This window comes from Natator depressus, chromosome 7 (genome assembly GCF_965152275.1).
Source record: "Natator depressus isolate rNatDep1 chromosome 7, rNatDep2.hap1, whole genome shotgun sequence".
Lineage (NCBI taxonomy): Eukaryota > Metazoa > Chordata > Testudines > Cheloniidae > Natator > Natator depressus.
Window position 1 is genome coordinate 51394439 of NC_134240.1, and position 27815 is coordinate 51422253.

Genomic DNA, 27815 nt, shown 5'->3' on the forward strand with positions numbered 1-27815 from the left:
TTAGATAACTGCAATTCTGATCTCTTTTATTCTGAGCATCAAAAAGTACACTATATTTTAGTAAGTAACCGATTTTTTTTTTTTTAAACACCTTTGCATGAAAACTCAACTCTGCTTTCAGAAGATAGATGTCTGTAACTCTTCCTTAAACATGCCTTCAAAGTGGAGATCTTTTGCCATGAGCTCTTCTTCCACATCCTCTAATGCCCACTGATGATCAGTCAGTTCCAAAGCTTCCCATTCCGTCTACAGGGAGAGTAAACAGAAGGGGAGGAAGAAACAGAGAGGGCTGAGTATTAAAACAGTTCTCTTGTCACTTCCTGTGCATATTCTCTTCAAGGATGGTGCAATGTCCTGTTTAAATAAACAGGACTATGCCCAATTAAATAAACAGGACTATGCCCAATTTCACACTCCTTTCTGCATGAAATTACTCACAAATAGCCTACTCTTATTGAAAAACATATCTGAAAAGTTGGTTAATTAAAGCATTTCAGAGATGTAAGGCCTCTTATGCTTACAAAAAATTTGAAAAATGAGGCTTTTCTTCTTTCTGAAAAGGCCTCTAACTTTTTAGAGTACTGTTCTCCCTGTAAAACCCCCGAGACTACAAATGCCACATTGGCTGGATTTGTTTGTCCCCAGGGGAGCAGTGCCTCTTGGCAATAGGTAATTCACTTGGGAGACATTGCTAAGATTAGCTGTACCTCTGAGAATTCTGCAGGCCTCATGTCAGAATTGATGACATCCACAGGGATTGGGGCTATCCCCTCTGCAGGTCCCAGGAGGCTGTGGAGCTTATACACTCCGTAAGACTGGAGTGGGCTGCTAAGGCTGTCTCCTGAAGACCCTCTAAGATCAGCAGTTCCAGCGCTGCAGCTGGAGCAACAGTCTAGCAGAATTTCCATACAGGTCCCATTTTAACCTCACTGACGCTGGGGCAGAAGTCCCTGTTACTTCCTGAGTCATTAGCAGTGTAATCCGTTACAGTGTAACCATAATCAGCAAACACACAAGAATTCTATTTTTAAAGACAAACTAATGGGGTTGATTTGTTTGTGACTGAGCTTATACACAAATCTGAATGGTAATGAAACGTCTCTATTCTCAAAAAAATAAATTTAGGATGACTTAAAATACCAGAGGGAAGAAACAAACATGGCAGAAGTCTTATTTGCCTTTTATAAAAACAGGAAGGTTCTAGATTCTAAAAAGTCATTGGAAGATAGGTCCATCAATGGCTCTTAGCCAGGATGGGCTGGGATGGTGTCCCTAGCCTCTGTTTGCCAGAAGCTGGGAATGGGTGACAGGGGATGGATCACTTGATTACCTGTTCTGTTCATTCGCTCTGGGGCACCTAGTATTGGTCACTGTCGGAAGACAGGATACTGGGATAGATGGACCTTTAGTCTGACCCATTATGGTCGCTCTTATGTTGTTCTTGATGTCGGTAAGAAGGTGCCCAGCACTCTTGTTAAGAAGTGGCTGAAGTCCAGCATCCTTCATGGACATGGTAGTTTGTCTTCTCTGAAGGAGGCACTGATGATCACTGAGCAGTGCTCCCGAGTGCTCTCGCTTTCACCAATCTTAAGAGGAAAGGGTCTCTCTTGTATGAGAATGTACTGATGAACAGTCAATTTTGATCAGGAGAATGGTACCACTGCTTCATTCTGCATCTTCGGAACCAATGAGGCCACTGAATTTCCCTGCTGAATTAAGGTGAGAGCTCTTAACAGCAAGAAGCGCCTGGGTCTGAGGTTGGGCAAAGACAGTCTAGGATGAAATAGCTAGGCAGGATTTGGTGGCTGCTATCAAAGCTGAGAAGGATCTCTTGATTTCCTTCTTGCCTGTGGCATAGAGTCTCAAGGACTGTGACAGAGGGTGCTCCCCTCAGTAAGCAAGGGATTAAACTGACTTCCCCTCTTCCCTTGAACAGGTGCTGAGGCCTAGAACAATGGGTGTGGGAAGGCAGGGCTCCAGGTTCGGGGGATAGGTGAACCCTGGATGGGGAATCTTATGTTTGTTTTGCTAATGCTAACATGCCTTGATTTAAACAGGAAAAGATTTTTTTCAGCTGAGAAAAATCCTTGTGGATGATTACTGTCCTTTTTCTGCTGAGTCACGCCACCAGTTACAAACTCCTTATGTCACCCATAGCTGGTCTGGGAATAAACCTTGAGTCCCTTGTTCTGACTCCTGGATTATGCTTAATTTGAGACAGGTTGTCTATGAAGTATGAGATTACCAGGCAGTGTGGAGCAGGGATGTTCTGGGGATTGCTCATCAATAAGCAGTGTTTGGACATGGGCTGTAGTTTGGCTGGTCCCTCCACAGGTCGGGCCTGTGGCTAAATGGTGTCTTTCACCACGGAGCTCAGGAAACTCACTGAATCGAAGCATTTTCAGGGGCAGACCATCAGCCTGACTAACCCCCTTCACACGCAGCAGCGTGGGAATGCTCTAGTCATGGTTTGTGGGAAGTGGTGGGAGCAGGCTAGTGGTGGTGGGGGGAGGAGGAGGCAGTTACTACACTCCTTACATTTCCATTAACCAGAAGGGGAAGTCATAGGAGTGTCCCAGTGTGTGAGTGGGTACAGAGACTGCTTGGGAGAACTGTGGCAACCATAGTTCTGTCAGGTGCAGGCAGACAAGATAGTTCTTGATATTGTAGGTCAATGCCCCAAGTACCAGTAATTGTGTCATCAAGCAGGCAGAAGTTGAGTAGCTCTTCAAGGCACCTCTCTGATCCCCTGGGCTCAGGCTTCCAGTATTTATGCCTTCCTTCTCTGCTTTGGTCTTTCACAAGGCAAGATGAAGCACGTACGACACACAAATACCTCACTTAGGCTCAAGTTCTATTACTAATGCTCAGGCTTGAGAATTTTCTGTTCCTGTCAGTCATGCCCAATCTTTTCTTCTTGAGTGACAGATAAGCCTCACACATGGACACAGTTTCCATACCTTTAACAATCCGCATCACAGGTAATCTGGGTTTTCCAGATTACGCTGTCAGGTGCTGATGAAATCCTACAAGATTTTTACAGAGAGAGCTTGGAATGATCCATCTAGGAGCCCAGCTAACCCTGATCTTCCCTGGAAGTTCACCTGGCTGTTGTTTCTGCCTGTTATCTTTGCTCATCAGCAAGCAAGTTTTTCAATTCAGGAAGAGCCTCGGGCATTTTAACTCTCCAGTGCCGCTTCACTAGTTTTGCTGGATTTAAATTTGAGTCACTAAACTCAGAACTTCTGTCTGAGTGCTCTTTATACTTTCTGTCCTTGAGCTACTTTCCTGATTGTACTCTCCTCTGCCAGGCAGGTGAGGATACTCCAACTCTTGATAACTCATTCCCCTGACCACTTTGGTGGCTTTTCATAAAGATGAAGTTGTGCTTTCTCCTCATCCAAAAATTTTGCCAAAAGGGGGCACACTTTCATCTGAGCTAGACCCCTCTACTGATTTCTTTTCCAAGCTCCATCATAAACCTGCTCCATGAGTTGGGCTTGTGTTCAGCTTCACAATGACCCAACAACCTCTTTTGTGAAGTCATCCAGGTTATTTGCTGCATTTGGGGGAAGGTCCAATGAGGAAAATAAATTAAGAGCTTGTCCAAATGGATCCTCTCTTGTATTCAGACAGACCTGTAAATAACTAGGTTTACTTCAGATGACTAGAAATCCCACTCCACTAACACTATGGAAGCTTCCACTTTCTGTGTTAGTCATATGCCAGCTCAGATTTGTGGAAAAAGTGTTTGGATATCATTATGCAGAACTACTCTCTCAATGCCAAGGCACAATAGGCCACTTTGAAAGTGCTGTTCCGTAGCTTGGAGTGCTAATGAAGAGCAGCATTTCCTCCTGAGGTGGTTTCTTCTGCTCTGTTAATCTCCAAGAACAGGGAAAATGTGGAGGCTATTTCATGAGATAGCTGGGCTACTTATCTATAACAGGAGTTAGCAGAATATTACCTTCACAGATCTCCATTCATCCTCTTTCCTCACTCCTTCAGAGGACCTGTGTTTTCCAGGCAGTGAGTAAGGGAAGAGGGGCTGCATACAGTACACAGGTTTGTAAACGTACAGCACACAAAAGTGAATTTGGAAATTTAAGCAATACTGTACCTTAAAGGCTTTGTTAGTATCTGCGGGCATGGCCATTGCTGCTCCTGCCATCTGTTCCTGCATCACCCTAGATTGGTCTGCAGCTGCAACAGAGAGAAACAAGAGTGGATATTTACTTACTCCACATGGACAGAGAGCTCTTGAAAGCACTGTATCACCAGAGAAGAACTTCTGGATCGGAACTGTAGGCTAGAGAGTTGCAGGCACCCATCCACCATGATCATGCTATGATGACCCTGCAGGATGACAGTAACATATGCTCATGAGGCAGAGTGGAAAGGAATGTTTCTCATCTGCTAATTCCTTCCTGAGCCATGCTGAGCACCAGTGCAGATGTATGGGTAACTTTCCTCCATGTGCAAGTTTACATTTTGTCCCCTTACTGACAGACCCTGCCTTCTCCAACTTAATGGCTTCCAAAGATACAAACACACAACCTCAGACTCTCCACCAGTGCAGGATCTTTTTAGCATTCCCACTGACTATTTGACTAGGCAAAAGGCAAAGTGTCACAGCTACACAGATCTCAAAACTGAAAACGTTCCATGGAAACTAACGCTAAAATGGCTAATGGCCAGAAACAATGAAGGAAAAACAAAACTCATCTTCAACAAGTGAACTGCCCGTAGTGAAAGGCTTCAGTAATCTTCTGCCCAGAGGATGCTCCTACTGAACCTGCAATGTCCAGAGAAGCTGTGGGGAGAATGCTATTACCCCTTTTGGTGATGGTTCTGCCCAGCTTTCCTACTAAAGCTTCACTTTTCTTGGGTGTAAAAACCTGCAGTGACTTAAGTGGAGTGAACCTTGATAAATGCAAGGTAGGGAATCTCTGCTAGCCTGCACTTGTAGAAGTTTAGAAACCATATCCAGCTGTATGTGTTTGAGTGTTTTGTGTCACTCAAATAATAAAAAGCCAGTTATGCTTGGCCCAGTGGAATAGCAGTAGTTTCATTTTGGGAAGAACTCTGCTCTCACTACCTCATTGGTAAGTGATGTGGGTTACCAGCTGTGGTTTGGTTTTTTTGGGTGACCATTGACCAGCAGCTTGAAGGCCATTTGTACTTCTATTAATTCCAGGAGACTGTAATCAAACTTCTTTTAGAAGCTCAGTTACATGCATGGAAACATTTTCTAGGCTACATGATACTAGTCTGATGGGCTGGAGAGCCTGGCATTTGATGACTACTCAAAGCATCATTCCTGTGAGCATTGTTCCGAAGATGCCAGCTGTGCAGTTTGCACTAGTAGTGGAGGAAACAGCATGTTCAGCTCAGAGAAATGAATTTCTGACTTCTGGGCAAATAGCTAATGGATTCAGCGTGCAGTTGCAACTATGGCACCAGAGCTGGCAGACTTGAAAGATCCTTGGCTGAAAACTCCTGGTCTTGTACTAGAAGAACTCGGTGATCTCACTTTAGAATTCTGTCCATGGAGAGTTAAGCAAGAGCTCTCTTTGTGCTGAAGGACTCCCTGGTTAGAGTCTACTGTTGAGTTGGGATGGAACAGCTCTTCTCATCTATCAGACTCAGGTTCTGGAAAAAATTTGCATATGTTGATTAAAGTAGGGTCTACTGTACAGGCTGAGGAAGGCCAGCTCCACTCACCCAGATATGGCAGAACACCACTAGCTTTTCTCCCTTAGAGCTACAGCATCCACCATCTTCTTTGTGAAGGGTTTGGGGGCAGTTACCAGCCAGAATGGCAGGGGTCTGTACTGGAAGAACAGTCCTCTGGTGACTCTTGGGACCTGCTGATGACAGAGCTCTGGGGATCTCAAGGATTGATCTCTTTTGTGAAAGGGATGACTGGAAAGGCAGTTTTGTTCTGTTTGTTTTAACGGGATCTTCAGAGAAGAAAAACTGAGTTTTGTGGGGTCTCTCTCTAGCTATCTAATACATCCCTAGGAGGGATTGTAACTTCTAATGGAATGGAATAAAACTGAACACAGCTACAAATGATCCATCCTGTGGCCACTAAGCCATGCTGCCTGAGTCAGCTTGTAATGCTTGTTCATAGTCCTTGGTGGGGATTTCACATCAGGGTTTCTCAACACAAGTCAATAATTTTTAAATAGGTAAAGGGGAAAGTCTTTTCTCAGAACCATCCTAAAGATGGACATGACAATCCCTAAAAAGTCAGAGCCATGGAGATGGAGACTGATGCCTAGAGAAGGCTAATGAAGGAAAAGACAACGGGCTACATCCACCCTAATTGAATTGGCCTCGTTAGCACGGACCCCCCACTTGGTAAGGAAACTTCCATCTTTTCATGTGCTGTATATTTATACCTGCTTACTGTATTTTCCACTCCATGCATCTGATGAAGTGGGTTATATCCCATGAAAGCTTATGCCCAAATAAATAAATTTGGAAGGTTATTAACAGTCAGTGAATGGGCAATGGAATAGACTTCCAAGGCTAGCCATACTGTCATCCATGCAGAGAGGATAGTGGTAGGACTGAGTAACATAACGGTCTGACAGGACAACTCATGACTTTCCTGGTCCTGCTGGGAGTCTTGTATTCACTCAGATGAACTCTCCAACACAAGCAGAAACCAGTTAAAAAAAACAGAAACAATAGGGTCTTACCATTATCTTGACCCAGGATGAGCGTATAAATGCTTCTAAGTCCAAACACATTCAGGAAGTACCATGAAGCAGAACTCACCCTGACAAACCAAAACAAAGAGACTAGATTTCAGTTCAATGAGTGCCTGAATGCAGGATGCTTATCTTCTGATCTCACTTGAGGCATGCTTGTACAGGCGGAGGCACTCATTCATTCTAAGCTTTTCATAGCAAAGTTCCACCATTCCCAGCCTGTGATGTATTGATTAAAAAACAAAGCTCTTACCAGGATGCATCCAAAGTGAGCAGCTCAATTCCCTGCTGCAGCATTGGTTTAAAGCGCAGCGTCAGGGGAAATGGTACCTTTGCTGTAAGGAAGGCAAACAAGACGATCTCACAAACAATGGTAAGCAACTGCAGAGCTGTTCCACAATCAGCTGTTCCTCTTGGTATTAACATTTTTCAGCTGATGTATACATAACTCACTCATTTTTTTTAACTCCCAGTAAAAGTCAAATTTTAAAGGGTTTTTGAAAATAAACCAAATAATCACTGCTATTAACACATCCACGATGGACAAGAGTCATCTCACAAACAGCAGGAGTAAAACAAACCCCGAACTGAAGGAAAGTATATATGTTTGGAACCCACTGCATTAGTTACTTAGTGTGACTTGACTCTTACGCATGTGGAAGGAAACCTACTCTGCCAGCTTCAAATCTAGGCAATAAAAAAAGTTCCAAGCAGTTACTGGTGCTACACCTGCTCTCACCTGCACCTACCAGTGTCTGTATTTCACGGTCATATTTTGCTATTTTTAAAAAGTGTTTCTCACTCCACTGTCACTGAGTGAATGAGCCATTGCATCAAATAGAGTGCAACTGGCAACTCTGCCATAAATACTCAGTATCTCCCATTCCCTGCTAGATGTTAGTGGATGTCTGCTTAATCACAATAGTGCCAGTAGGCAGGGTGAATTTGATTTAAATCACTAGTCAGGAAGACTCTATTTAATCATGGATTTCTACATAAAAGTGCATTCTTGTTTGGTTGGTTGTTATAACCTTAATACATATTCTTCACAACTCAGAGATAGATGTAGGTTTCATTTTTAGAAGGTACACACTATACATTTTTAAAGTGACTTATTTTGAAAACTTTTCAGATTAGTCTTACAGCTATATCAGAAAATGAATGATTGTTTGGTTATTTCATTTACCAAAGGTAATTGAAGCAGCTATTTATGAAGTCATTGGGAGGTGAACTATCTCCAATTCAACATGTTAATCATTAATATTTGGAGGATTTTCTTGCCATGCTGTATTAGGAGGAGAACATCACCAGACAGACATGTAAATTGTTTTATTTAACTAAAACAACAACGTTATGTATTCTGGATTTTTTTTTTTCTTCAACAGAAAACTTATAATATTTTAACAAAACAAGCATATGAATTTTTGAATTTAGTTGAACACTCAAGTTTTTTTAAAATCAGGTTTGTTTTTATTAAAATTGTTTTTAACTAAAATAGTTAAATTGAAATATTTAAAAACAAAACAAATTAAATCAACAGTCAGGTCAACATGAAAAACTTAAAATATTGGCTTCTGCAGCTAACTCAGTCATCTTCACCTTCATTTTCCTGTTTATTCATAATCTGGAAAAGAAAAACAAGCTTTCCTGCTTTTTCAGGTCCCAAACGATTTCTCAATTTGGAATGAATTAGTCCAAAAGGAAGAAAATATTCTTTCTACATCGGCAGAAGAAGCTACTGCAGTTAAAAGTGAGATTATCATTTCAACAGTCTCTGAATCCAAGTGCTTAAGTGACTTCCACCAGTTCACTGGTGTGTTAGTCTCTAAGGTGCCACAAGTACTCCTTTTCCATCAGCAAACATATATTTCTTGAACAGTTCACCCTTAGCTCTGAAGTTTATTATAGTTGGCATTATGGAGGGTTGATTGCTGGATGTCCATGTCATAGCCAACTCCTCTTCTTCAGCAGTTAAGGTTTGACCCTGGTAGCGAATATTGAGAATATTTCCAGGAAAATGAGCTAGAGATAGTGCTTGTCCCATTCGTGTTTTTTTTTTTTTTAAATGCTTGTAATTTAACTCTGTCATTGCATATTTCTCTCTTTAAGATCTCACTCAGTTCCTTCCAAATTTCAACAGCGTCAGCAATAAAGCAGCTATTTCCCTGCATTTTGTTCAAGGCTACAGGAATAGGCTTCAGGGTACTCAGCATGTGTTCAACATTTCTCTTAAGCCCAATACTGAGAACTGTGACAGTGCCATCTATTTTTTCACGATTTTGTTCACCAACTGTCATCAGATTAGGCCAGTTCTTGATATAGTGCTCAAAACAGTCCACTACTGAGTTCCATCGCACATCTTGTGGGAGAGTTAGCTTGCTTCCTCCCACTTTTTTCAGAGTAGCTGCTGCAAAGTGGTTGTTACGGAAGTATTTTACAATTTCAACAACATTAGCCTTTATTTCTGGAAAACTGAAGTCTTTGGCTAGGAGGTACATCAAATGAGCACTGCAACGTATTTTATAAGCTTGAGACTCTCTCTTCTAAATTTCTTCTCATCTTGGATGCACTGTCTGTGACCAAGCTGCTTACTAGACATTTGCATTTTTTTTCACAGTTTGTTATAGCTTTTACTGCTACTTCTTGTAAGTATTCTGCTGTGTGTGCATTTCCTGATGTATCAATTGCTTCTGTAAGGAAATCATTCTGTTTTTCTGTTATCACACAAGCACATACAACAGGATCGTTGTGGACATTGCTCCACCCATCAAGAATCAGGTTAACAATTTTACCCTCTAGACCTCTTGCACACTACTCAATTTCTCTTTCATACACTGTATCCAGCAATTTGCCTGCGACATCTGCTCTGTTGGGTGGACTGTATCCTGGTCTTAGTGACTGAACCATATTAATGAAGTGTGGCTTCTCATTCATACGGAAAGGAGAGTTCATTGCATAAAGAAACTGGGCAATTTTTTCATCAATTACCTCTTTTTGTAATCTGCTGGTTCTGATCACAAACTTATTTCTGGATGATAGATTATTATTTTTTTTTTTTCTTTTTGCTACAGGTGATGTACTTTGGCTGTGTGACATACATGATGTGACTGAAACACTATAATTGGCAGATAACTCTGAAACTATAGAAAATGATGGTGATCTTGAAGGTGGATAGTCTTCAGAATCCTGCATGTTGAGGATGGATTCTCCTAAACAAAATAAGTCAATGAAGTTATTTAATTATTATTACCATACTGCTCATCTAGTATTACTCATTGCATTCACTGACACTCAGTACTACTTTCAAGGTGAAATTTTAAAAGGAAGATCTGCTTATTTCAGCTATTTATTTTTTATCACAACTTCATCTAAAATAATGTTACTCTATGGTAACTAACTATATTTTTTGCTCAAATATGAGAATTCAAGAATAGTCCAGAAGGAAGATAGGCAGTCCTTAAGAAAGAAGTATGAAATAAAAAAAGTTTACCAACCTGAAGATCCTGCATGTTCAGACGTGTTCCTTTCATCATCTTCAACGCAGCTTCCTCCTGAGAAGGAACACTTCTCATGATGTTGTTTCATTTGGGCAACTAGGCCTTGCATTTCTTTGTTGCACAGTTTGTATTTTGCACGCATGCCTGTCTTACCCACAGGTAGAGGAACTTCATTAAAATATTCCCAAACTGGCTCTCTTTTACGGCCTGCTGCCATTATAGGTTTACCCTTCTCTCGTGAGAGAATGGTATGATAGATCTCAAATCAATAAAGGCTACAATCAGAAAGACCTAGATTTCTGGAATATGCTGCTCAAACAGTTTCACTTTTGTTTCTACTTCCTGTCCCTCCCTTCTCACATTTATCTCCAGACTTCTTCTCCTTGTCCAGATCTATTCTGCCCCCAACAATCTTCTATTCGTTGAACTTTTCAAAACTTTGCACTTTTAGAGAGTGGTAAGGGATTGACTCTGTGTACACTAATTTGCAGAAGGACAATAGGGTTGAGGACTATTATTTCTCACCTCTAGATATTTATTTAAAAACATTTTTGCTGTTAACAAGCATGTTATCTATGGAGACACAAATCCACAGTTTGAGAACTGCAAAACTAAGCATCTCTGATTATATCTTCTAGACTGAGCAATGAGTCATAGACTATCAGGGTTGGAAGGGACCTCAGGAGGTCATCTAGTCCAACTCCCTGCTCAAAGCAGGACCAATCCCCAATTTTTGCCCCAGATCCCTAAATGGCCGCCTCAAGGATTGAACTCACAACCCTGGGTTTAGCAGGCCAATGCTCAAACCACTGAGCAATCCCTCCCCACATTGGGAGCCCCATTGGGTAGATAGAAATATTAACCTAAATAATCTATACAGAAGCCCCTGGAACCCCGTAAAATTGGGTTCCTAATCCATGAACTATTGGAACTCATTTACAAAACTTTTCTTAAATATTACATGAATATATTGTCTCGTACTATAGAATTAGAATTTATAATCCCTATTCCATAATGACAGGTTTCAGAGTAGCAGCCGTGTTAGTCTGTATCCGCAAAAAGAAAAGGAGTACTTGTGGCACCTTAGAGACTAACAAATTTATTTGAGCATAAGCTTTCGTGAACTACAGCTCACTTCACTGGATGCATGCTAAGGTGCCACAAGTACTCCTTTTCTTTTATTCCATGATGAGGTATCTTTGAGCTATAATGGATCTTTAGATCCGATTTTTTTTTTTTTAGGGGAAAAAACCTCTTTAAATAAAAAAAATCTGAGATTTTTTAATTTTTATTTTATTTATTTATTTTTTAAATCCATTGATTTTTTTTTTTTATCCACCCTGCCACTAGGACAGAGTGATGCAACATTATAAAACAAGCATTGCAAAACTACCTCAGCACATTGCACAAACACTTCTTTATTCCTCTCTCCAATTTCTAAATGAAGACATGCTTTCCAGCTCTGACTACTCTGCTTTATGTCAACTGTATATGGGGACAGGACACTTAGCCCTGAGAAGAGGGAGCTTCCCAGCTGGAAGGAGATAACATAAGAACGGCCATACTGGGTCAGACCAAAGGTCCACCTAGCCCAGTATCCTGTCTTCTGACAATAGCCAATGCCAGGTGCTTCAGAGGGAATGAACAGAACAGGTAATCATCAAGTGATCCATCTCCTGTGGCCCATTCCCAGCTTCTGGCAAAATAAAGGCTGGGGACACCATCCCTGCCCATCCTGGCTAATACCCACTGATAGAGCTATCCTCCACAAATTTATCTAGTTCTTTTTTGAATCCTGATATAGTCTTGGCCTTCACAAAATCCTCTGGCAAAGATTTCCACAGGATGACTGAGTTATGTGAAGAAATACTTCCTTTTGTTTGTTTTAAACCTGCTGCCCATTAATTTCATTTGGTGACCCCCTAGTTCTTGTGTTATGAGAAGGAGTAAATAACACTTCCATATTTTCTCCATAGCAATCATGATTTCACAGACGTCTATCTCATTCCCCCCTTAGTCATCTCTTATCCAAGCTGAAAAGTCCCAGTCTTATTATTCTCTCCTCATATGGAAGCTGTTCCATGCCCCTAATAATTTTTGTTGCCCTTTTCTATACCTTTTCCAATTCCAATATATCTTTTTTGAGATGGGGTGACCACATCTGCACACAGTATTCAAGATGTGGGCGTACCAGGGATTTATATAGAGGCAATATATTTTCTGTCTTATCTATCCTTTTCTGAATGATTCCCAACATTCTCTTAGCTTTTCTGACTGCCACTGCACATTGAGTGGATGTTTTCAGAGAACTATCCAGGATGACTCCAAGATCTCTTTCTTGAGTGGAAATAGCTAATTTAGCATCACTTTATATGTGTAGTTTCAGAGTAGCAGCCATGTTAGTCTGTATTCGCAAAAAGAAAAGGAGTACTTGTGGCACCTTAGAGACTAACAAATTTATTTGAGCCTAAGCTTTCGTGAGCTACAGCTCCAATGAAGCACAAGTACTCCTTTTCTTTTTATATGTGTAGTTATTGATGGTGGGTTTGGAGATTCTGCATTCCCTTTCCATTTGGTCAAGAGGGGAGAAATCTGCTGTGTCTCTTTAGAGCCAGGATCACACTCATTTCACTCCACTAGCTCAGCCCATGCTTAGGCGGAGGTAACAAGGCTCTGATGTGGCCTAATGCCTGCAGGAAACCATTGCATATTGCTCCATGACACTTACTTGTTACAAAGCCCGAGAACGTCATGTTGATCCAACCGCCGATAAGGATCATGGGTAGAACATTGGTTACATTCCCTTTCATCATATCCGTCAGCATAGTAGGATCTATCAGGTACAGATTGAACACAGTACATTAAGCACTGATTACATGCTGCCTTCCCAGATGTTTTGTCACAGCCTGCCTTTCTGATGGTAGTTAAAGGAAAATAATGTAAGAGGTCACTTAGCTTGACTGAAAAAGTGGGTTGTATCAATAAGGAGTGAACGAGAGGTTAATCATGATGACAATACCCCCACCTAGGTCTTTTATATAGTGCTTTTCATAAGTAGATCTCAAAGCACTTTACAAAGGAGGTGAATAGCACCCAGTATTAATAAAGTGGTGTCACTTCAACTATGCAATCCATTACATTGACCTGAAATGGGGGCACAAAGCAAAACAGAGTCCAGGGTTCTGAATTCACAGTACTGCCAAGAATGCTATCTCCTGCAAGCTTTTTAGGACAGAACTCTACCTGCATCTCCGCAGAGCTCAGAGGTTTCCTCTGAAAAATTTCAGCTTGACTAGGAATTTAGAAAGGCAAATTGTTTCCCTGCTGGGTGCTGGAGCCAGCTCCTAGTTGACCCTAACCCGAGTTGACTTCAGGAGGGCTGCATGCGTGGCAGAATTGAATTTAGCTTTTCCCTTCTGTTCCACCTCCCCAGGCCTTGTGGACATTGGTGTTGGACTCTAGCCTGGGCTGAAGTCACAAACTGTCCCAAAAGGGGAAAGGTGCCAAAAAAGCCACAACCGATAATCACGTTATATAAAATTATTGTTAAAAGAAAGCAGAGAACAGAGACAAAGAGATGGTGAGAGCCTTGTCTACACATGGAGTTTAACAAAAAGGTGTCAATTTAAACCAATTTAGTTGAACTGGTGCAAATCCGTACGTGGACATGGATTTAAATTTAGCTTAAGTCAATTAGGAATGGGTTTTATGCTAAACTGAAGTAAGAGTGGCCACACAGGGATGCAACTGAAGTAAGTCTGTAGCCAAGGCCTGAAAGGACAGGTGATTAAGGACTGCCTGGCTTCTGCTGAGGGTACAGAAGTGTTATGGTAAGAGACCAGCACCATTTTAAGATAACGTAAGTGACAATACATGGGATCAGTGAAAACTTGTTTTTACTGGCCATTTTTGATAGGACAAGGCTGCCCTCCCTTTGGACCACTTCTTTTCTGAAGAGCATTTGACAATATAGTTTGAGTGTAGGGTAGCAGGAAGCATATAACAGCTGTCACCACCAAATGTGGGGTTAGAGGGATTTGTCATCACTTAGCTGGGCCTTTTACTAACCCTGAAAGATGCTCTGACTGAACGAGATGAGGCAAGGAAACCAGGCAGCATCACCATTTCCACTCCTGTGTCCTAAGCAGTAAACATATGGCTCCTGCTTATACCCACTCACCCTGTCAAATTCCTCCCCACACTCCCATTCCTCCTGCCTCTCTTTTCCTTTCTTATTAGAAATCTGACTTAAGCTTGGTTTACACTTAAAAGTTATGTCAACAGAACTAAATCAGTCAGGGGTGTGAAAATCCACCCCCCGACTAATGTAGCTATGCTGCCAAAACCCTCAGCTTAGATGCAGACATATTGATGGCAGAGTGCTTCTGTCGAGGTAGCTAACATTGTGCGGGGACGTAGTGTTCCTACACCAACAGAAAAACTCCTTCTACTGGTGTAGGCTACATCTACACTAGGGTCTACACCAAAACTGCTATGCTGACAGAGGTTTCGTAGTGTAGACATACCCTCAGCCAACTAGGATAGTTTTAACCTTGAAATGCTTTGCTGTGACCAATTTGATAGGCCAATAATGATCTCCAAGTACCTGTGCTCTGAGTAGCTCGAAAGCTTGTTTCTCTCACCAACAGAAGTTGGTCCAATAAAAGCTAGTACCTCACCTACCTTTTCTCTCTAATATCCTGGGACCAACATGGCTACAACACTGCACAGAGCTAACAATACACATTTTCAGAGACATTCAGCAGGTCTGCCAGGGCAGACAAGACTTGAAGGGCTTGTCTACACTGGCAAGTTTGTGTGCAGTAAAGCAGCTTTGAGCGCAGTAACTCCCAAGGTGTTCACACTGCCAAGCCACTTAGTGCGCAGAAATTGCGCAGTTGAAGCGCTCTAAAAAAACCACCTCAACGAGAGGTGTAGAGCTGACTTTCACCAGGGCTACAGAGCTGCAGTGCCAGCGTAGACATCGTGATGATTACAGCCTGTTCTCACCTCTCTGGCCATCGGTTTGAACTCTACTGCCCTGTCCTCAGGTGACCAACCATCAGCCCCACCCTGTACATTCCTTTGCAAATTTGAAAGTCCCCTTCCTGTGTGCTCACTGATGCGTGCAGTGGTCTCAGCGCATCTTTTCAGGTGGCCATGCCTGTTCCACGCACCAGGCGATCCCCCCCACTTGGCGCAATGCTGAGCTGCTGGTCCTCATCGGAACTTGGGGAGAGGAGGCAGTGCAGTGACAGCTGCGCTCCAACTGTTGGGATTTTGATACCTATGGACAGATTTCTAGAAGCATGACAGAAAAGGGCCATGACTGGGACACATTGCAGTGCAGGGTTTTGTAGTGAAGGAGCTGCGGAATGCCTACCACAAGGCGCGGGAGGCAAACTGCCGCTCCGGTGCTGAGCGCACGAGCTGCCAGTTCTACAAAGAGCTGGACGCGATACTCCACCTCCATTATGAAGTCCCCTGTGGATACTTCGTTGCCAGTCGAGAGTGGACCTAGCCAGGAGGAGGCAATCTTGGATGAAGAGGGTGAGGGGGAACCAGAGGCAGAGGATGACTCGGAGGCCAGAGATGCATGCAGTCAGGAGCTCTTTTCTACCCCGGAGGAGCCTAGCCAGTCATAGCAGGTGGATATTGGCGAAGCGCAAACAGGAGAGGAGGCCCCTGGTAAGTGAATCTGATTTTGGGAATTGCTGAAGCGAGTTGTTGGGGGCAGGAAGGCTGCAGAAAGCAGGCTTGTCTCCCACATCATGCCTAGTTTGAGCGGTGGAAAAGGCTGTTGATACACTCCCTCACTTCATGGGAATCTCCCTCAGAGATCTCCAGGAAACTCTTGTGGAGACACTGGGCAATCCGCTCCTGCAGGTTCCTCGGCTGTTTCTTGCCCCATTAACTGTAACTTTCCCGCGCCACTGTGCCGTCACGGGGGGGGTGGGGTGGGGAGGCAGGGACCATAGCTGCACACAGGCTATCCACATAGGGGTCAGGGCGGAAGCCGCAGGCTTGGAGAAGACTCTCCTTTGATTCCCTGCTCACACTCAGCAGTGAGATATCTTCCAAAATGATCACCTCCTGTGGAAAGTGTGGGGACAGGAATGATTATCAGGCCCACCCTACAGTGCTGGCTCTCCCCAAGTGCCCAAGAGCCACGTGCCCAGTGTACAGCAGGATCTGGGAACAGTGATTTACCCCGCCCCTGTGGCTACTCACCATTTTGGGGGTCTTGTGGCTTATGTGTGCTTGCCTGGGGTCAGACAGTTAGTGTCAGGTGTGTGAGTACTGGCTGTGTTTTAAAGCACTGAAACAGTGTTGTCTGTGTTGCAAACAATACTGCTTCTGTAAAATGTTGCATTTAAACTTCACAGAGATGACCTTGGGAGGCCAGCCTCCCTTATCGGTGGCAGAACGGTTGCGAGGAATTCAAAAGCGGCCAAGAAGGACTAAGAAGAACTTTATGCGAGAGGTTATGATGCAGTCTGCCGCTGAGAAAAAGGAATTGAAGGAGTGGTGGGACGGTGAGAAGAGGGAACGAAAGGAGAACATGGCACATCAGAAAGAAGCCATGGAGCGGCTCTTAACAGTTATGGAGCACCAAGCGGACACAATCCAGGAGATACTAGCTCTTCAAACCGAGCAGCTCCGCGCCCGCCCTCCCCTGCAGCCACTGTCGCAAAACTCTTTCCCATGTGCCACTCCCCCCACTGCCAACACACTCTTATCAATCTCCTGGCTCCACTCTCTACCCGCAGCATTCCACTCCTCCCTCTTCACAGTCCAGCAGTGTGGACTCCCAATACCCACTACACTCAACACCCATCCATCTGTAGTTTGGCCCTGATGAAGTACAGCACCCGCTGCATCGTACTCCAAAGGAGAAGGTTGGGTATGATCCCTGGACATACACAAATCTGTAGCCATCCCGGGAGCCCTCCTCCTCTTGAGACCTTCCATTCCCCCATTCCTTCCATTCCCCCCCACAATCCCCCTCCCTGCTGATGAATTTTTTCTTTTGACTCTCTCCTTTCGTTATTGCCTTTCAATAAAAAATTGTGCTTGTTTGAAATCAATCTTTATTCTATTAAGGGAAAGCAAAAAAGAGCACTGCAAAGCAACATACTACGTTAAGGCCCCTTCTTGCATCATGTGCACCAATCACCTCCTAGCATTATAAGCACTGCAATCTCGAGCATAGCAACAAATATTAGTGGCTTTCAGCTTCAAATTGCTGCCTCAAAGCATCCCTGATCCTTATGGCCCCGTGCTGTGCCCTTCTAATAGCCCTGGTCTCTGGCTGTTCAAACTCAGTCTTCAGGCTCTGAGCCTCTGCAGTCCAGCCCTGAGTGACCCTTTCACCCGTCCCCTCAAAAATATTATGGAGCGCACAGCATGCAGCTATAAGCATAGGAATATTATCGGCCATGTCCAGATTCCCATACAGGCATTGCCAGTGGGCTTTTAAATGGCCAAATGCACACTCCACAGTCATTCTGCACTTGCTCAGCCTGTTGTTGAACCACGTCTGGCTTCATGAGCCATGGCATTAAGGGGTAGGCGGGGTCTCCCAGGATCACAATGGGCATTTTGATTTCCCCCCACGGTGATTTTTTGGTCTGGGAAGAAAGTCCCTGCTTGCAGCTTCTTGAACAGGCCAGTGTTCCGAAAGATGTGTGCGTCATGCACCTTTCAGGACCAGCCTGTGTTAACGTCTGTGAAACGCCCACGGTGATCCACAAGTGCCTGTAGAACCATTGAGAAATACCCCTTGCGATTAATGTACTCGGTGGCTAGGTGGTCTGGTGCCAGAATTGGAATGTGTGTGCCATCTATCGCCCCTCTGCAGTTAGGGAAGCCCATTTGTGCAAAGCCATCCACAATCTCACACACGTTGCCCAGAGTCATGGTCTTTTGGAGTAGGATGCAATTAATGGCCCTGCACACTTGCATCAACACGAGTCCAACGGTCGACTTGCCCACTCCGAACTGGTTAGCGACTGATCGGTAGCAGTATGGAGTAGCCAGCTTCCATAGTGCAATCGCCACGCGCTTCTCCAACGGCAGGGCAGCTCTCATTCTCGTGTCCTTGCACCACAGGGCTGGCGCGAGCTCATCGCACAGTCCCAAGATGTGGCTTTCCTCATGCAAAAGTTCTGCAGCCACGGCTCGTCATCCCAGACGTGCATCATGATGTGATCCCAGCACTCAGTGCTTGTTTCCCGAGCTCAAAAGCAGCGTTCCACAGGGGTCAGCACCTCCGTGAATGCCACAAGAAAGCTCTTGTCGTAGCTACTATGTGTGGCGAGATCAATGTTGCACTCCTCTTGCCTTTGCAGTTTAAGGAATAACTCCACTGCCACTCGTGATGGTCAGTGCGAACAGCATTCTTGTCAACAGCTAGGGACCCATTCCTGCAGCCAGAAAGAGGCAGGGCAGGGCACGCAGCACACAAACCGTTGAAAGATGGCACCAAATGTGGACGGAAGCACAGGGATTGCTGGGATGCGAAGCAATGCATCACGGGACATTGAGACAGGACCCAGGATGCCCCACGACCCCTTCTGCCTTTCCACAAGTCTTGGCAGCAAAAGAGAAAGAGGTTCTCTGTGGGATAGCTGCCCAGAGTGCACCACTCCAAATAGCACTGCAAGTGTGAACACGCTATTGCACAGGCAGCTGTCGGTGTGAACCCACCACAGCAGTTTTCCTTTGGCGCTCCCTAAGCAGCACTGTAACTGCCGGCACTGTAACTTTGCCAGTGTAGACGTGCCCTAAGGCTAAAAACATGCAGGGGGGAAAAACCCCAAATGCTTATTCCTTATTCATTTAAAGCAACAAAAAGGAAAGCATAAGGCCAGTTTTTCAATTTTTTGCAATTTACCTTTTAAAGATGGTAACCCCCTAAAGACTCTACCCAAGCTTCATGGCCTCACTTCAGCAGAGGGGGAGGATATAAGTGAGGTGATCAGAGGTCAGCAAGTGACAAGGCAACATAAAATACCATCACTTGTGAGCCCAATGCAATTGCTTGTAGACCCTAGCCAAACCAACATCTTATTACTATCCTTATTACTTTGTTTATATTTTAAGGGGGGGAAATAAAAACAATAAGTTACAAGAGAGCTACAGACTTGTCAGGAAAGCCACCTGCTTACTTAGAATGTCTTTTGCAATAATCTCTTAACATACCTGTCATTGGAGAAGGGGGCACTACCTTCCTTTTTGTTTTTTTAAAAAATCCATCCTCTGGGTTATTGAAGAAATACTTCCGTGTCAGGAAAGACTGAAAACAAAAGGAAGAGCAAATTCTAACCGGGCTGGGAACCAGACAAATACAACAGAGTTTACAAACAGCAGAATTCCTCTCGAGTGGTCAGGATGCATGCTTGTCATTTTTGCCTTTTTCATATCTCCTCCTTCCTCTCCTGCAGAGATGCAATAACCTCATGTACAGTCTTGCTCTGCTTTCCAGGTTTCATAGACTTTAAGGCTGGAAGGGACCATCCTAATCACCTAGAGTGACTTCCCGTACATTGCAGGCCACAGAACCCCATCCACACCCCTCCTATAATAGACCCCTAGCCTCTGGCTGAGTTACTGAAGTTCTCCAAATCATGATTTAAAGACTTCAAGTTACAGAGAATCCACCATTTACATTATTTTAAACCGGCAAGTGACCTGTGACCCATGCTGCAGAGGAAGACAAAAACCTGCCAGGATCTCTGCCAATCCTTCCCAACTCCAGATACAGCAATCAGTTGGATCTTGAGCACTTCAGCAAGACCCAACAGCCAGACACCTGGGAAAGAATTCTCTGTAGTAACTCAGAGGCCTCCCCAACTAGTGTCCCATCACTGGCCAGTGGGGATATTTGCTACTAGCAGTCACAGAATAGCTACAAGTCACTGTAGAAAGTTTCATCAGACCATCCCCGCCGTATGCTTATCAAGCTCAGCCTTGAAGCCAGTTAGGTTTTTCCCCTGGATCCCAGTAATTTCAATAACTGATTTGTATTTGGGCAGAGCTTCTGTCTTCAATGTCCCCCAGGTTAGTGTCTATCTCTGAAATTCCATCTGAGGCATCCACATCTCAAACGTTATTGACTGTTTCATGCACAGAAGCCGTTTGCTCCCAAGGAGACTTACACCTTTCTACATTTCTTTTTTTCTCCAAGATGGCTTCCCAATATTCTCAGAGGCTGAGAACAAACTATTTATATTTTGAAAGAAATTAAATCAATGCTGATGTGAATGTCTGGTCCCAGTTGGGACCAATCAGCCCATGTCCCGTGACCTACTGCAGTGTTCCACATTACTGCTTTTCTTTTTAAACATGTAACATTTTATATACAAAATGAACACATGAATCTTACTACAAGAACCTTAACTACTTTAGGAACTGTCTGACATTTGAGCGCAAGTCTCAACTTTAACAATGAATTAATGCTACTTTCTGCACTTAATATTTGAAAAAGATTTGGGGGTCGTGGTGGATAATCAGCGGAACATGAGATCCCAGGGCGACGCTGTGGCCAAAAAGGCTAATGCGATCCTTGGATGCATCAACAGCGGAATCTTGAGTAGGAGCAGAGAGATTATTTTACTTCTGTATTTGGCACTGGTGGAATCCTGTGTCCAGTGCTGGTGCCCACAATTCAAGAAGGATGTTGATAAATTGGAGAGGGGTCAGAAAAGAGCCATGAAAATGATTAAAGGATTAGAATATAGTGGTAGACTCAAGGACATCAGTATATTTAGCCAACAAAGCGAAGATTAAGGAGTGACTTGATTACAGTCTATTAGTACTTACACAGGGAACAAATATTTGATAACAGACTCTTCAATCTAGGAGAGAAAAGATATAACAATGCCCCATGGCAGGAAGTTGAAGCAAGACAAATTGATGCCGGAAATAAGGGGTAAAATTTTAACGGTGAAAGTAATTAAACACTGGAACAACTTACCAATGATCGTGGTGGATTCTCCATCATTGATCATTTTTAAATAATGATTGGATGTTTTTCTAGATGTGCTCTAGGAATTATTTTCAGGGGAGGGTTCTGTAACTTGTGTTATACAGAAGGTGAGACTACATGATCACACTGATCCCTTCTGGCTTAGGAATTTATAAATCTATGTTCATTTAGGTCATCGTTCTCTCTATACAGACTTCATAAAAAGACTAAAGAAATTCAAATATGCAGCTTCACACATGTACATACCTGTTTTGGAATGTATTTTCCATTTTCTCTGAGGACTCTGCTTCGAATGAGGACTTGGCTAAAAAAAAGAAATCCATTATTGCAGGACTATCGAAGATCAATATTAGAGAAGAGTAGAAATGAGGGCTGCAAGTGAGCTGTAGGTAAACAACATGCTGGACAGTAATTGAGCTGAGAAAGGCTGACTCAGCAACATCTACCACACAAATATAAAGACAACTTCCTATTAATGGAAACTCATTTCCAGAGTATCAATTTTCACAGTTTGGAGCATCTCACTCATAAATCAGGATGGGTGAGGAATAAAAAGGTCACCTCTTCCTCCTCCTTCCAGATTGGGAAAAGAAGATTTCCTGAGAGGAGGACAAATTAAATTGTATCAGATGCTGTATACGTACCCTTTGGAATGACATTTAGACTCCATGAAGCAGCTTCATGGATTTTTGGGCCTCCTTTAAGCAGAATTTTCTGACAGATAATAGCAGCTTCTTCTAGGTCTAAAGGCAATTTTTATAGGAAAACCAAAAATATGTCTAGCATTAAATAGACTTCATTAACCAAAATCTTTGCTGTCCCAACTTAAACGAGATTTAATAGGAAATGTATTGTGCAAAGCAGCAGGAGAATCAGTGTAATTTTTTATACATAAGAATAGATTCCTCAGTTAGCCTCAGTCTTCATTAAGAGGAAGTAGTGATACTGAGGGTAAATCAATGGCAAAATTAGTAGTACCCAATGAAAAAAATAGCTGCAGCTCAAGATGAGATCCAAACACGACTAGGGACAGCCAGACAAAAAAAGATAATGAATACTCCCTGTCTGTATTACCTTTACACTCTCCAGCCTGTTTTAAGAACTCCTTCCAACAAAGGCATCTTTCCACCCTTTTACAGCAGGATAATTGAGTTTACATAGAAATTATTTGCATGAACCAGGTCTTTGATTCATCTAGTTCAATACCCTGTTTCCACTGTGGCCAGTGACAGAAACTTGGAAACCAAGGGAATTTTTTTCAGAATGTTCATGAAATCCTCGGATGCTATATGATAAGCACCTCATAAAAGTCCATGAGGAAATTAATACATAATAGAATTTGAATAGTACAGTAAATATGGCCTGGGGCCACACAGTGAATAAGGAAAAGAAATACTGGATAGCTGTTCATTCAGTAAGCTCTATCCATCAAGTTCATTGAATGAGATGGGGTCCAGTGGAAAAATGTGATCATGTAATTAGAAATTGTTTCATATTGCATACAGACAAGGAGTCCAAATTAAGCTTGCACAAGCAACTTTAATCCTGGCATTTCCTTACTTTTGACTTTGCAAACTTAATGTTCTTTTATCCTAGCTTTATTAGAAAGACCGTAGGAAAACTTTGGTGCACTTGTTAACTTACCTGTCAGACACTTGTTCCCTAGTGAGCTTTTTGTCACTTTGGAGCAAGATGGACACGTAGTGACGAATCATCCCAACAAAGAATGTTATGAAAACAATTGGAAGAACCACCCATAACCGGATATTGGAGTCCAGCAGCAGCTCTGGTTCGCTCATCTTTAGAGTAGATTCTGGTAAACAAAATGGACCTGATTATGCGTTACATCCTGAAGGCACGTAGCACTTTCCACTCTTCATCCGGAAAAATGGTGTGTTCTGAACTTGTATTTGCTAGCATGTGGTGACTAACAGCAGCTATCTCATGATTTGGCTCATAATTGTTTTCAATTTTGTGAAATTGGTCCTTCTAAGGCACCAAGTCTATATATTTCTGGTCCGGACTTCATTCTGTTTGCACATTATAAATGTGATCAAGTCATGATGACTTGTACTTAAGCTACCATTAATTTTTAGTTCTGTGCTCCATTCCCTCTTCATCTATTAGGACAAGGTCTAATAAAGAATTCCCCTATGTCAGCTGCAACACTTTTTGAGTTAGGAAATTGCCATGTACAGTGTTTAGAAATTCCAGTGGTGGTTTAGTACTGGCAGCATGAGACCTCCAGTATGTGTTACTCAAACGGAAGTCCTCCATGATCACAGTTTTTCCCCCCCTATACATTATAGTAATTCCAATTCATCTTGTTTGCTATCCAGGCTTTTAACACTAGTGTATAGGCAATTCAATCATTTCTTCTCTTCACATCCATTGGTTCCTTGATTAATTTTGTTTCAACATCTCAACTTTGTGCTCATTTTACCCTCTCCTTCTGCTATTAGTTTAACCCCCTGACCTGACTACTCTGGTCAGCCTGTTCCTGAAGAGATTGGGCCACCTTCTGCTGAGGTGGAGGCCATCCAAATTACACAGCCCCCTCTTCCCATAGAGGAGGCCCAATGTTCCACACAACCAAAACCCTCCACTGTACGCCATTTACGTAGACAGTGGTTTGCAGCTAGAATCTTCTGCCTTCTGTCTTCCTTCGCTTGTAGGGCAGGAAGGAGCTTGGAAAAGGTCGCTTGAACATTCTTTTTCAGCATGCTTCTGAGTTCCCTGAAATCATATCTGTGAGCTATTCATTGACACAGTGTCATTAGTGCCAATTTGAACAATCTCCCATAGCTCCTAGCCCACTAACTTCAGAAGTGTGTCCAGTTTCATGTCTTGGCTCTGGGAAGGCACCACACTGCCTGACTCCTGCTGAACGTTCATTTGATTCTTGTGAGGACTGAGTTTCCTGCAAGGATCATCTGCCTTCCTTGGATGGTTGAGGACCGCTAACACTCATTAGAACTACAGACTGACTTGTCTTAACTGCAATTTTACCTGCTGTTAGTCACCCTGTGATTGATAAGCCGAGTTATGAATACAACGATTTTCCTTCTGATGATAAGGACGAAGAGCATCAAAAATTACCCATCCATTACATGCAAGAAGGGAAGTTAAAGCAACAGTAGCAGTGGGGAACTGTTTGATCCTCAGGGTTGGTGTGTGTGGGCACCATGCCCCATTTGCCACGTGCCAGCGCCCATCACTTCTACTGTCCCCTGCCCAGCAAAGAGACCCCAGTCCCCTCCCCAGCCCAACAGCCGCATGCTGCAACCAGCCCAGCACAGAGACCGCAGTCTCCTCCCAGGCCCGACAACCGCCTGCTACCCCCTGCCCGGCACAGAGACCTCAGCCCCTTCACTGGCCTGACAGCTGCCTGCTGACCCCTGCCCAGCATAGAGACCTCAGCTCACTCCCTGGCCGGACATCCACCTGCTGCCCCCAGCCCAGCAGAGAGACCCCAGCTCCCTCCCTGGCCTGACAGCCGCCTACTGCCCCCTACCCAGTACAGATACCCCAACCCCTTCTCCGGCCCAACAGCCACCTAGTGCCCTGTGCCCAGCACAGAGACCTTAGCCCCCTCCCCGGCCCGACATCCACCTCCCGCCCTCAGCCCAGCAGAGAGACCCCAGCCCCCTCCCCAGCCTAACAGCTGCCTAGTGCACCATGCCTGGCACAAAGACCTTAGACCCCTCCCTGGCCTGACAGCCACCTATTGCCCTGTGCCCGGAACCGAGACCCCAGCCCCTTCCCCGGTCTGACTGGCACCTAATGCCCACTGCCAGGCACTGAGATCCCAGCTCCCCCGCGGCCCGACAGTCACCTACTGCCCCCTGCCCGGCACAGAGACCCCAGCCCCCTCCCCAGCCCAACAGCACCTACTGCCCCATGCCCAGCACAGAGACCCTAACCCCTTCCCTGGCCGGACAGCCACCTACTGCCCCCTGCTGGGCCAGAGACTCCAGGCTCCTCCCTGGCCCGACAATCACCTAGTGCCCCCAGCCCAGCACAGAGACCCTGTGATGTTCTGTATCTCGGGGGATCACCCAGTACCCCCATGTTCATCCTTATAATATGTTTGTGTGGTATCTAATGCAAAGTTTGTCATGTTGGGTGTCTTTAGAAGGCTTATGATGTACTGAGCATTGTTGTTATAGTAATGTTATAGATTGTAATTTCATGTATATAGTTATGAGGCTGAAAATGCGTCCTCATGGCTTAAAGCAAGCCCAGGCAAAAACTCTCCAGAAGCAGAGGGACAGTTCACACCTCATCGGGGCATGTATGGGACAACCCAGCCCAGCCTCACAGGAACAAAGGACACTGGCCTAGGCAACAACAGAGGATCTTTTGGACTCTCGAGTGAGTCACCCCCCTTCCTTTGGTCAGTTTGGGAATGCGATGAGGTAGTGCTCACTTGACTCTGAAGGAGGGGGGGCGGCAAAGCCAAGAGGGAAGAAAGGACATGATAAAAGGGAGAGACGTTTGCCATGCCCTTCTTCTCTCTTCCACCTTCATCTACAGACATCACCACGAAGCGATTGAAGCGCTGATCAAAGGGGAGAGCCTGGCTGAAGAGCAACCAGCCAGCCTGTGGTAAGACGTTTGTAAGGGTACTGAAAGTGTTAAGATCAGCTTAGAATGCGTTTTGCTTTTATTTCATTTGACCAAATCTGACTTCTTGTGTTTTGATTTATAATCACTTAAAATCTGTCTTTCATAGTTAATAAATGTGTTTGATGTTTATTCTACCTGAAGCAGTGCATTTGGTCTGAAGCGTGTCAGAGACTCCCCTGGGGATAACAAGCCTGGTACATAAAATGATGAATTCATATGAGCTTGCAGCGTCCAGTGAGCATAACTTGACACTGCAACACGGAAGTTCCTAGAGTTGTGTCTGGGACCGGAGATATTGGTTAGTGTCATTCAGCTGCAAGTCGCTGGGAGCAGCTTACATGCCAGAGGCTGTGCGTGAACAGCCCAGGAGTGGGGGTTCTCACAGCAGAGCAGGGTAAGACTGGCTCCCAGAGTCAAGGATTGGGGTGACCTAGCAGATCACTGGTCCAGATGACACCAGAGGGGACCATCACAGATCCTAACCGCCTCCCTGGCCCGACAGCCACCTGCTACCGTGTGCCCGGCCCAAAGACCCCAACTCCCTCCCGGGCCGGACAGCCACCTACTGCCCCCTACCCAGCACAGAGACCCCAGCCCGACAGCCGCCTACTGCCCCCTACCCAGCACAGAGACCCCAGCCCGACAGCCGCCTACTGCCCCCTGCCCAGCACAGAGACCCCAGACCCCTCCCCGGCCTGACAGCCGCCTACTGCCCCCTACCCAGCACAGACACCCCAGCCCCCTCCCTGGCCCGACAGCCGCCTACTGCCCCCTGCCCAGCACAGAGACCCCAGCCCCCTCCCTGGCCTAACAGCCGCCTACTGCCCCCTGCCCAGCACAGAGACCCCGGCCTGACAGCCGCCTCTGCCCCCTACCCAGCACAGAGACCCCAGCCCGACAGCCGCCTACTGCCCCCTGCCCAGCACAGAGACCCCGGCCCGACAGCCACCTACTGCCCCCTACACAGCACAGAGACCGCAGCCCCCTCCCCGGCCTGACAGCCGCCTACTGCCCCCTGCCCAGCACAGAGACCCCAGCCCCCTCCCTGGCCTAACAGCCGCCTACTGCCCCCTGCCCAGCACAGAGACCCCAGCCCGACAGCCGCCTACTGCCCCCTGCCCAGCACAGAGATCCCAGCCCGACAGCCGCCTATTGCCCCCTACCCAGCACAGAGACCCCAGCCCGACAGCCGCCTACTGCCCCCTACCCAGCACAGAGACCCCAGCCCGACAGCCGCCTACTGCCCCCTACCCAGCACAGAGACCCCAGCCCCCTCCCTGGCCCGACAGCCGCCTACCGCCCCCTGCCCAGAACAGAGACCCCAGCCCCCTCCCCGGCCTGACAGCCGCCTACTGCCCCCTACCCAGCACAGAGACCCCAGCCCCCTCCCTGGCCTAACAGCCGCCTACTGCCCCCTGCCCAGCACAGAGACCCCGGCCTGACAGCCGCCTACTGCCCCCTACCCAGCACAGAGACCCCGGCCCGACAGCCGCCTACTGCCCCCTGCCCAGCACAGAGACCCCGGCCCGACAGCCACCTACTGCCCCCTGCCCAGCACAGAGACCGCAGCCCCCTCCCCGGCCTGACAGCCGCCTACTGCCCCCTGCCCAGCACAGAGACCCCGGCCCGACAGCCACCTACTGCCCCCTGCCCAGCACAGAGACCGCAGCCCCCTCCCCGGCCTGACAGCCGCCTACTGCCCCCTACCCAGCACAGAGACCCCAGCCCGACAGCCGCCTACTGCCCCCTGCCCAGCACAGAGACCCCGGCCCCCTCCCCGGGCCTTATCCCCTCCTCACCCTTCGCCTTGACTCCGCTTCCGGGATTGATTGAACGCAGCCTTTCCGTGAGGCCCAGGAAATACGTAATTGTGAGGTCATCATGGCGAGACAGGACTCACTGCCTGGCGGGAAACACGAGTAGAGTCTGGAGCTGTCAGCGCGAACGGTAATCGCGGTTCTGTGGCCGTGGATGTCT

At 45.5% G+C, this 27815-nt stretch overlaps 1 protein-coding gene across 1 annotated transcript; it reads right to left on the reverse strand.

The window, feature by feature from the left end:
• On the reverse strand, positions 1–27722 carry EMC3 (ER membrane protein complex subunit 3). Its single transcript, XM_074958399.1, has 9 exons — positions 27638–27722; positions 22854–23022; positions 21456–21513; positions 19424–19517; positions 12948–13052; positions 6976–7057; positions 6711–6790; positions 4121–4203; positions 1–246 (listed from the first exon to the last, which is right to left on the reverse strand). Exons 2-9 carry the CDS (start codon positions 23006–23008, stop codon positions 118–120), a joined length of 786 nt encoding a protein of 261 aa, XP_074814500.1. The 5' UTR covers positions 23009–23022; positions 27638–27722; the 3' UTR covers positions 1–117.
• Between the last annotated feature and the right edge of the window lie 93 nt (positions 27723–27815).

Coding starts and splice junctions, on each gene's coding strand:
- EMC3 (XM_074958399.1), bottom strand. CDS start 23,008: ATGAGCGAACCAGAGCTGCTGCTGGACTCCAATATCCGGTTATGGGTG. Junction 19,518..21,455: donor GAAAATACATTCCAAAACAG/GTATGTACATGT, acceptor TTTTGTTTTCAG/TCTTTCCTGACACGGAAGTA. Junction 4,204..6,710: donor CATCCTGGGTCAAGATAATG/GTAAGACCCTAT, acceptor TCTCTGTTGCAG/CTGCAGACCAATCTAGGGTG.